At 46.8% G+C, this 11618-nt stretch overlaps 1 protein-coding gene across 1 annotated transcript in view; it reads left to right on the top strand.

The window, feature by feature from the left end:
* Positions 1 to 6771: 6771 nt before the first annotated feature.
* Positions 6772 to 11618, top strand: part of TTLL11 (tubulin tyrosine ligase like 11) — a 35315-nt gene continuing 30468 nt past the window's right edge. Inside the window, exon 1 of the mRNA XM_084219837.1 lies at positions 6772 to 7183. Within this exon, the coding sequence (XP_084075963.1) occupies positions 6806 to 7183 (378 nt within the window). The 5' untranslated portion in view covers positions 6772 to 6805. The remainder of the gene's footprint in view (positions 7184 to 11618) is intronic.

The raw sequence follows: 11618 nt of genomic DNA, 5'->3' as shown, positions 1-11618 counted from the left end.
CCCGGCCCCGCCGCCGAGCCGCCGCCGGGACCGGCTGGAGCGCTCGGGATGCTCCGCTGGACGGACGCGAGGGTGTGAGGGGTCTGGAGCATCTCGGTTATGGGGAGACACTGCGGGAGCTGGGCCTGGTTAGTCTGGAGAAGAATGAGAGGGGATCCCACCAATCCATACAAATATCTCCAAGGGGTGTCCTGAACGAGTGGTCATTTACGTTATGTATGTTTCATGTCAATGTGACTTACAGCTCTGTTAGAAATTAGCACACTCCCTCTCTCAGAATCCTGACGCACAGTCGGTACGCACTGTGTCACTCGGTATCCTGTGATACTCGCAGGATTTGTGGCACCCCGTGTGCTCTCGGTGCTCTTTCCTCCCAGCTTTCTCTCGGTGATGAGACGCTGCCAGGCATCCCTGCGGATGCCACTCTGGGACACCTGGCACACCTGAGCGGGACGTTCCTCAGCGGGCACCAGTGCAGGGAAGGGATGAGACGTGCCCAGCCGTGATGGCAAGGCCCAAGGTTTGTCTTCTGACTCTTAGTACCGCCACACTCCATGTACAGGGATGATCAGAAATGTGAATTGTGTACAATCCAAAGGGTAGAAGGTTACATGTGTGCCAATGGATCTCATCTGGGTTCCCTCAAGTTAATTTTTGAGTCTTAAAAGTAACTCCCAGCCAGGTGTTTGAATGTTTTTGGACACCACCTTTTATGTGGCTTTTGCATTAGCAAGAAAGAAAAGTTTGACCACAGGCAGACAGTGCACAGTTCCCAGTATCCATCTCAGGAGCGTGATCACCCTGAGCTTCTTGGCATTTCTGAGTACTTGCAAGTCAGTGGGAGATGGGCAAGAGCCAAGAATCCAGAAACTAATAATTAAGACAGGGAGAAAAAACCCAAGGAATTAATATTGGTTCACAGACTATGACCCTACATGTTCAAATATTTTTAGGTATTAGCAGCTCTTTCTGGGGAGGGTTCTGTGGTCAGCCTTCTGTCTTTGTGAAGTCTTTCTGTTTCCAGACAGACTTCTTTCCTTCCAATCTATAGCACTGCATTATCTTCTCATTTAAATATTCACAAGTTTATGCTAATCCCACTTTTATACAGCATAACTCAATATGGGTTTTGTCAGTTGGTTTCTGTCCAAGATGCTCCTCTAGATACACATCTCGCCTGCAGATGCATCGGTTTAGTTCTTTGTTGGGGATTTTTTGTGTGGTCTGTGCTGGTGTTTAGTGTGTACTTAGAACATTTCATGGCACTTTTCTTATCTTTTACATATCTTGATCAAAAAAAATCTGTTGACCTGAATGAATAACCTAGATTTTGTGTGCAAATGTCCTTGGACTGATTGAGCAACGTTCAGGTCTTTGGTTCTCCTAAGCCCAAGGAGGAGGAGATGCCACCCAGTCAGGCTATGCTCATGCTTCCTTTGATGCTAACGCCAGCAAAGCTCAACTCATATGGGGAAGAACCTAACACAGCTACTGGTGAGTGTCTACATTGATTCTGCAATACTGCATTTCAGCTGAGGCGTGCAGGAACCTGCCATCGTGCTGAGCTGCTCAAAGCTTCTCCTCATTACCCTCCCATTGCCACAAAAGCATTCCTATATACGTGGGAGCATATGGACTTCACTTGGGATAGTTAAATTTTTAAATCTGATAGAAAGAACAGGATGAAATAACAAGAATGGTCTTTTTAATTCCATTCTGGTGCTCTCCAGTATCCCGCAGATTATAAAATCCTTTGGGTAGGAGGAAAGAAATATCTCATGGGAATCTTGAGAAAAAGAAAGCAACTCTTATTTAATAAAGCTTGCAGTGCCAGTTTCTGTTAGATCACAATTGAATGGAGGTGTTTAATACTCCCTGTTCATGAACTTCTGTGAACTTTTCATAGGGCTTAAACCTCCTGAGGTTAATGGTTTGGATCTGCGTTCGAGAATTGAGTTTGAAGGCTGCTAAACTTAAAAAGCCATTAATTTTCTAGTTTGTTTGTGGGGCAAAGAAAATTCTTTGACTCCACTGGAAGTAAGAAAGCTGTATGCCTTTTCTTCTGGACAATGAAACTGGGCAAATATGTGGAATGAAGCCTTTACACAGGACATCGTCACGGATTTAGTATAAACAAACCCTGAGTAGCATTGAACAGTTGGCCAAACCTCATGGTGGGTGTTTGCATCACATGGAGGTACTGAGTTATTCCTTTGATGTGCAAAGCACTCACAGAAAGTCCTGATTCTCTGAACACAGTAGGAGTGAAGGCCCAAGACAGCTTCTTGGCTCGGAGCTGCAAGTGTTTTTGCAGGGACCAGGTTTGTATCAGCTTTCTTTCTCGGGTGCAGGCTCCCAAGATTTCCTTCCTTCTCTTTCTCTCACATGGGTGCATGTTCCTGCCTGCCCCAGGACTCTGCATGAAGTCCATTTTCTTACATAACTTCATCTTTTGAGGAGACCTTGAACGTGGTGTAAATGGGGTGGTGGGTGTTACCTGCAGGGTGTTCTTTAATCAGCTCCTTGGCTGGTTTGTAGGGAAGGGATCTTTTGCTCCTGTCTGATCCTGTCAGATTTTTCCAAACCCACCATCACAGATAAAGGAGGAGCCCAGGTCTTGATGCCATGGAATTTTCCTCCTTTCTGCTAACCCTTTTAAGCACTTATATCTGCCCAGCAGAGTTGCAGAGATTTTGAATGACAAATAAGATGTGACATGGAAGAGCAACCAGACAGACATCCAGTCATGGCAGACAAAACCTCTTTAACAGGAGAGCCCTTCCATATCACACATAAGAGCTGTGAGGTCTGTGCATGCTTCCTGTCCTAGGAGATCTGGGTTTGTCATGCCACTTTAACATTATAATTAACATTATTAAAATGCACTTGTGCTGGTGCAATTTTTAGAGCACAGCCTCCAGTGTACTAACACACTGGGAGACTTCGTAGAAATGCTGCTGTGGGATGAAATGTGGGGGCAAGAACAGATAAACCAGCTGCTGTTGACTGTTGTGTGATGTTACCCCCTGATGCATTGGGGATTCCAAGAATGCTGAGAAAACTCTTAAACAAAATCTTTGAGTCTCTTGAGCTGCCCCATGAAGGGAACTCAGAGGGGACATGTGGAACTGATGGTTTCAGCCTCCTCAGCGACTGTCATACGTGTCCTCTGCAAGCACAGGGGCTGCTTGGTGAGATGCTTACAGCAGATTTGTGTTGCTCAAGAAGAAACAGAAGCTCCATGTCTGGGTGGTTCAGCTGCGCAGCACGGCCAGGCAATGTGCCCGTCAGGACTGCAAGCCTCTTTCATGCATGGCCAGCTCCAAAGGGCTATGCAGCAGGACTTGGCAAGCAAAAATGTCATCTACAATTATGCATATTTTCATCATCTTCTATCATGCAAATCCCCCCACCCCAAATATGCAGCAAATGTTTTGTTTGCATATGTAGGTCAACCACAAATCTTCTGTGGTCGAACATAAACATGGGCAGCATGGAGTGATGTATTTGGATTTAAATCCAGCCTGAAGCATAAGCCCACCACGGACATTTTCCAAGTGGAGTCTGTTTGCTAGATTTGTTTTCTTCTGACTTTTCATTTTATAGAGCATTGTTTTCTCATGGATTTGTGAAAGAACAACTGACAGGAGATACCATAGTTGCAAAGCACTATTAACTTCAGACACAGATGGATAGGATGGATAGTTCTTCATGAGTAACTTTTTTTTTTTTTTTAACAATAGTTTAAGGAATGTGTTCTTTTTCAAAAGGGTACACTGAAGTATTTCTGCAAATCTGCATTTGGCAGGAGGCCAGTTTTATATGATATTTTAAAAAGATGGTATGTTCTTTTTGCAAATGACATGCTACTTTGTTTTTCTTATCTTGGCTATCTTTAAAAAAGAAAAGTATAGAAAAGAATACAGTTATTGCCCTTATGATGCTACATAAAAGCTAAAAATGTTGATCCCACCTTGGAAACAAAAATGCTTACTAGAAGAAGGGAAATATATTAGTAAAGAAGAATGTTACTTGTTAACCTCATAAGCTTGACATGTTCACACGCCCAACTCATGAATTCCATGTACCACAGGTTGGCAGTACAGTCCCTCAGTGTGAGCTGCTGGGATCAGCATGGTGTCATGATGGAAAACTGTTCAGTTTGCTGTATCTGTAAAACTGCTTTATTCCTGGATTGCTCCTTGGACCTGGCACTTACCTGTGCACACACAGACATCAGGTAAGTGATGATTTCAGGTAAATGAGAGTGAAGTTGTTGGTCTGAGAGATGAGTGTCCAGTCAAACAGGATCCTTCCTCACTCCCATTAAATTAGGCCAGTACCTCTGCTGTCTTTGATATCCTGAATTTAATTAATGAGAGCATAGGGACATTACAGTTCTCCTGGATGGAATCCACATTCTTGTTCACTTATTATCACAAGATAGTAACAGTCTGTTCTTATCAACAACTCCCTCTGAGCAAGGGTCTCAGGAAACAGCCTTGTGTTTAAGAGGGCCCTGTAACTAAATTTCCCCTCTCCTCACAGGGAGCAGATGACCTCAAGTTTCTCATTTCTCTCCTGCTGCTAGACCCAGCTTCTGTATTCAGCAGGATTCTCCTTCTGCATTACCCTGTGCCTCACTGCTGCCCAACCTACACTTTGCTGCCCACCTTGCTGTACCTGAATGCCACGTGCAGCCTGACCCCACAGCGCAGCCCATCCCTGTTCATCCCAACAGGAAATTAAGGTTTTATCCACAGGCAAACCAGGTATGGGATCGATTACAGCTTCTCTGGTAGAGGAACAACTAGTCTGTTATTAGCCTGTAAGAAATGTGGATATATGATAATTAGATATAAAAATATTTCCCCTTTGCAATCATTTTGTTTGGTATTTCCCATGCTCCAATGTCTCTTAATGCTTTGGCCCAGCGTAACTCTATCCCTGGCTTTCTTTCAGCATTGCTGACATTGGTGAGGATAAATTTCTGGGTTAAAAATATTCATCTGGGAGCCTGGCAGTAAAATAAGAGACAGTCAGAGTCAGGTCACTGCTTTAAATCACACTCCAACATCTCTGAATTGCTTTTTTTACAACTGAATTTTTATGCCAATGTTGAACATAAGCAAAATATTAATTTTTCCTTCTGATTTGTACCTGCCCATGGAAGAGGTTTGGAATGAGATCATTAAGGTTCCTCCCAGCCCAAACCTTTCTGTGATCTGGTGGTGGTGGCGAAACCAAGGATGTGTCTTCAGTGATGGACACGGAAAAGACACCACCCAGACAGCTCATCCTGCCAACATTACCAGCCCCTCTGAGCTCCTGCTGGAACATGGAAACGTTCCCAAGTTTTTAATTAAACACTGCCACAGCTATAAAAAAAGAATGTACATCTTTTAATAGCAACATGAGAGCACCCAAGAGCAAGGTACCTGACCTCGGCCTTCCTGGCCCCTTCTCGTTGCAAGACACCACTCTATTTAATTAATTAATTTGTTTATTCATTTTCTGCAAGGGTAAATGATGGAAGACTGGCGAGGCACTGAAAAAATAAGCATCTTGACACGACCTTGTTATTTTATCTCGCAGCTAACTGGCAGTGCCAACTTTTTCTGCATTTATTTAAATTTTGATGTAGTTTAAATAATTTCTGCTGAGATCCTGTTTCAGTCCTGTTCCAGATCACGGCTCTGGTGATCGCTCCTTGACACAGAACCCTGATTATTCCCGTTTTTCCCCCAGTCCTGGCTCCCGGCCGGATTTCCCGGGGCGCAGCGCCACCGCCCGCCCGCAGCCCCGCGTCCATCACCCGGGCTGTGCTGCGGCCGCTGCACCGACCGACACGTTCTGCGTTTCACCGCCTCACGGCCCGACCGTGAGGGAGTCACAGCTCTGGAGTGGCTTGGGCGCGTTAAAGTTTATATAGTTCCAACCCTCTGTTCTAGGCAGGGAACCTTCCAGCTGCTGTTAAGGTTATTCATTGCATTGCTGACAGTGTAAAAGCCGTTTCCGTATTTCCCTGCTGTGCCTCAGAGCGTTCAAACTCCGCAGATGGGCTGTCCCGGCATGGATGCAGCTGAACCTGAACGGTCCATGGGAGCACCCTTTGTGAGAGGCAGCGCTTTGTAAAGGCGGCCAGAGCCCCGTCTCGCATGAGAACCTTTCGGGCGCACGGTAAGGAGCGGACCGAGTGTCGGAGCCGCCCGGGCGGTTCGGTGGGGAAGGGCACGGCGGGCACCGCGCCCGGCCTGAGGCGGCGCCTCGCCCGCTTCCAACATGGCGGCCCCGCCCGCTCCGGAGGCCATTTCGGGCTGCGCGGGGCGGGGCCTGTGCCCCATCCCAAAATGGCGGGGCCGGCGTCAGCGCCTCACGGCGGCGGGGCGGGGCCAGCGGGTCACCGGCCGCGCCGCTGCCATGGCAACGGGCGGGGAGCGGGGGCGGGATGGAACCAGCGGGGATGGAGCCGGCCGGGCTGGGGACAGGGGAAGAGGGGATGGAACCAGCGGGGACAGGGACGGGGACAGAGGGGACACAACCGGCGGGGATGGGGACAGAGACAATGGAGCCGGCCCGGCTGGGGACAGGGACAGAGGGGATAGAACAGGCGGGGACAGAACTGACGGGGACAGAGGGCATAGAACGGGCGGGGATGGGGACAGAGGCAATGGAGCCGGCCAGGCTGGAACCGGCCGGGCTGGGGACAGCGGGGACGGAGACAGAGGGGATAGAACTGGCGGGGATGGGGACAGAGGGAATAGAGCCGGCCAGGCTGGAACCGGCCAGGTTTGGGATAGCGGAAATGGAGTCGGCCGGGCTGGAACCGGCGGAGATGGAGCCGGCCCGCGAGGCGGAGGAGCCCCCGGGGTCCCCGGCCCTGCCCGCTGAGGCCCCGCAGGGCGGCCCGCCCGTCGCGGCGCTCTCGGGGGAAGGGGCGCTGCCCGCCGCGGCCGGCCGGGAACGGGAACGGGAACGGGAGCGGGAGCACGAGCGGTGCCGGCGCGGGGCCGGCGCGCAGGGCTCGGCCGGGCGGGCGGCGCGGGGCAGGGCCCGGCGGGCCCCGGGCCGCCGCAGCGGGGACGAGAGCGCCCGGCGGCCCGGGGTCACGGTGGACAGCTCCAAGGCCAAGACCTCCCTGGAAGCCCTGAAAATCAGCCTGCGGCAGCTCCGCTGGAAGGAGGTGAGCGCTCGCCGGCGGGACCCTGCGGGCCCGCGTCCCCATCCCCGCCCCTGCTCCGGCCCAGCGCCGGTCCTGCCCACACTCCGCTCCCCTGTCTCGGGTCTGCCCCCGGCAAAGCCTTCCTCCATTCTCCTCCTCCTCCCGTGCCTTCCGAGGGCCTCTGCAGCCGGGGGTCTCCCGGCTGTGCCCCCCGACCCTCGGGCTATTTCTAACCAGATGCCGGGTGCGGAGCTGATTTGATTCATGATCACGACTGGCACGGCCAGTTATGCAAGCCAGAACAGGGGTAATCGGGTATTGCGCTCCCGAGGTTAAACTGATCGGAGAGAGGGCAAGGAAGAAACCCGCTGCCCCGGGGAGGCGTTTGACGCGTTGTGTGGATTTGCATTTCTTGCCTGCCGCCCTCCCTCTGGGCTCGGGGCAGCGCAGGAAGGTCTGGCCCGGCAGAGCCGCTGGCCCTGTCCAAGGGAGAGCGCGGGCTGTGAATGCATTGAGCTAGCTGACAGCACACACATAACGGGCTTTAGCCTGCTAATTTACTTTATGTAGAGCAGCTATAGCTGTTTTTTTCTCCTGCTGCTCGAGTCATGTGTTTTCTCATTGCTTTGTGAGGATTTCTGTGACTGCCAGTATGTGCTGAACTGGAATCAGGACATTAGGGGAGCTGGCACAGAACTGATGCTTTGCAACTCTTTATTTAAATCCTGGAGAGATTTTTTAGATACATCTTACTATAGATGGTAAATAGTTCTCCAGCTGTAAAGATTTTCTTTACCTAACAGCTTTATAAATGGCTTTATAGAAGTTGAGATGGATTCTAGGAGCTTTGTGAGGAACTTGTGTAAGAAAAAGGGTACTTGTAATCCATTTGTAGGAGGGAAGTTGGAGGGAAAAGGAGGAATAAACCTGAGGATGAACTGTTTCTCACGTGCAGAGCTAGGACAGAGCTGTGTGATCTCTGACCTGCAGCTACTCCACTTTACAAAGCTGTCTTTGGGATTCCCACTTACGAGATGATATTTTTGTGCACTTGATGCCTATTAAGCAAAATCTGTACAGACTTGGGGTAGGCCGTATATTCTGTGCTGTTCCTTACCTTGGAGTTAAATACTGCAAATTTATTTTCTGGAGGACTGAGTGGCAGTAAATGTTGTCCATGTTTATTCATAATGTCCTGCGTACCTAATCCCACAAGGATATGTATGCTCTGTGTCAGGAAGAGTAGTGCTTTCTCCTTCTCTGACTTCATAAAATTCTATTTCAGTATTTTTGTTATTTAAATCCAGTGGCAGGATTTCAAAACCGCTTTGCACCAGCGCCCCAGTTCTCAACTCCTGCTTGTACAGCAAAATAGTGACAACATACCAGAGCCCTGAAATTCAAACCTGCTACATTTACCTCTCTTAGCCCTCAGTGCACCTGTGGGGTGTCTGTCAGCAGCCTTGCTCCATGTTTTATGCAGCGACATGCAGAGCAGGGGCACTTCATACTTAGTCTCTTTGTTTTTAGGGTTAAGTTTTATGTTCGGAGGGTGGGGAGCCATTCCAGAGAGGTTTTCTGGATCACTAATATCAGTTAGCCTTGCAGATTGTGCTGGGAATGAGCCACACTTAGTGGTAATTTTGTCTTTATAGTTTCCTGAGACTTCACTGTTTTGCATTTGTCTTGCACTTGATAGCCTTTCCTACTAATTGACTTGTTCCACAAGCTCCTGTTCCTCTCATGAATCTCTGTGCTGCATTAATCAGCTTTTTCCTTCCTGCTTTGCATCTCCCAACAGCAATTGCTGCTGCGTTCACTTCATCTCTCTTTGTTCCCTGTCTCCCTCGATATCCTCTCTCCTCCATCTCTTTCTTGGGTCAATATTTTTCATTTAGTTTGTTGCTTCCTCCTCTGGCTACTTTGTCTCTTAATAAAGAAGAGGCCTAATACGGAATTTTGTGATGCTTGACTGGGTGGCTGATAACTCATTCCCTGTAAACAAGTCACTGTCATGTATTGCTGTGTATCTTCAGCTTTTCAGCTTATAAATAGGTTAATACGATCTGGGCAAGGTTTGAAGAGAAATATTAACGAAATTGAGAAGATCAATCCAAGAAAAACTCTTGATTCAAGCCACATGTAATTCTGGAAGGTCTCCCTTTCAGACGGTTAGAGAAATAGCAGTAAAATACTTTCTCAGAGCTCTGTCAGGAGTGGCCAGAGCCTTGGAGCTGGTTGCACTGTTACAGCAGGACCAGCAGAGGGAACACGGGTGTTGCATCCAGGATCCATGAAAATAATGCAAAAAAAAAGTCCTGGAAGTAGTAATGAAATACATGTATTTTAAACACTGATGTGTCAGGGAGTGCTGTTTTGCTGTTATCCCTTGTACAATACTTTTGATCCTTTTCCTTCTCTACTTTTTTTACATTTTCCTATTGCTTTTGTTTAATTTCTGCTGTTTGCTGCTGGATGTGTTGGCTGGAGTATTTTGTTGGGAGGAGACAATATAATGTACTTTTTCAAGTAGTACTTTTGTACTTTTGATTCATAACTTTTGCTGTCTAATGTATAGCATTCTTACAGTGTTACATATCAATTTTTTATTATTTTATTATTCATTAGTGAACTGACATATGGTAAATATCATTAGAAAACACATAAAAAAGGGAAGAATAAACATTGGTAATATTGGTGACATATTCTGTGGTAGTGATATATGGGGAAGAGGTGAAGGGGTGCAAGACAGCACACTGACCATTGAGATTCTGTTCTCAGAAGCAAAAGACAGCAAAAAACCCTTTTTTTTTTTTTCCAGCTGTGGGAATTTTGAGTAAATGAAAGACTCAGGTTTGCTAGGGCTGTGTGGGTGGACCTTCCAAGAAGCAGTGCAGAGTTCCCCTGCGTGTGCCAATTCCTGCTCTGGGCTGGACCATCTGATGCAGCGTGTCAGATTCTTTAAATGAACATGAGATGCCAAATGAAATAATGGGCACAAATTGAGCTTGCATCTCGAGTTTATTCATCTCTTAATAAATTATTTCTTCAGCAAGCTTTCAATTACCAGGAAAATGGAAGAAGCAGATGTCCCAGGCATCAAATATCCCAGCGCCGAGCGTTTCATTTGTCTTGCTGTTCTGGAGAGTTTCAGGTTTTATGCTGGGAAAAGCTGAGGGGAAAACGAGTCATTTAACTTGTCATTAAACATGATGGAACAGACTGATGTGACCTGTGAGACAATTTAAATTACTGGCTTCTAATCCAAAGGTAGAAATGACCTGTCAGACAGATTTGACTGGGATGGATTATTAATCATGTCAGAGCTGTGGAAACAACTCTATTCTCTTTATGGCTCCTTGTTTCTTCTTTACTGACAAATGTTGCCCAAATCTGACTAAAAAAGATTTAAAAGATTTTGAAAAAGGATGGCTCCAGCCACTTTTCTTTTTCAGCCACTGTCCCACACCAGGAGCTGGAAATGTGGTGCAAGGGCCTCTCCCAGGACTATAAGATTAATTATATCTGCCTGGCACTGCCAGAGGCACCAAATAATCAAACTTGTTGGCTCCTCTCCAAACACCACTCTTACGTAAAGTGTAGTGCAGAGGTTACAGAATCCAGCCCAGCTCATTCAGGAGGTGAGTTTGATCCCATTGTTGGATAAATCCAGTTAATCTTGATTTCAGGAGCAGGGCCCCTGCTGTGCTGTCCCAAATTTCCAACAAGGGGGTGCAGTGGTTCCATCTTCCTGTCCAGAGCTGCTCACTCCTCATCTGTTGTGAAATGATTTCTGTGCAGTGTTTGTAGAGAGCTTTGATATCCTCTGTAGATGAAAGGTGTTATATAAATGCAAATTTTGTTCCTTTCATTTCAATTTCTTTTAATAAATAAATAAATTGTTCAGGTGTTAGTGGGAAGGGCACTCTGAGACCGAATGCTGCATCTGTATTCTGGATATACCTGTGGAGAGAGGTTAAGGCCACTGATTGTCTTTCAGAGCCCAACAGAATTAATTTTCACTTGTACAAAACCAGATTTTGCAGGCTGAATAATAATGAAATAAGTGCAGAATCCACTGGTTCTTGTTAAATTGGGTTTTTCATCCCTGCAAGTAAGGAAACAGAAAGGATGCATTGCTCAATTAGCATTTTAAATTAATTTTTCAAGGCTATTTACTGAGGAAACTGAAATTTTAATTAAAGTAGCAAATAAAGTAATGCACTCAAAAGGTTTATGCAATTCTTTTTTCTGTCATGCTCAAAGAAAAATGATCCACTGCGTAAAGAAATGTTTTAAAATAAGAAAAATTACATATCAAGTAAAGAACAAGAAGTTTCTGTGAAATACTGTGGTTCTTTCAATAAGTAAATGGCACTGGGTGGTAGATGGTAGATATTTAATGCAAATGTGTCCTAAAATGCTAAATATAGCAGATTTATTTGAAAAAGATGTA

This window comes from Fringilla coelebs, assembly GCF_963513975.1.
Source record: "Fringilla coelebs genome assembly, chromosome: 21".
In the NCBI taxonomy this organism is placed as follows: Eukaryota; Metazoa; Chordata; class Aves; order Passeriformes; family Fringillidae; genus Fringilla; species Fringilla coelebs.
The sequence above is the reverse complement of the archived record's forward strand: the minus strand, read 5'-3'. Positions and strand labels throughout refer to the sequence as shown.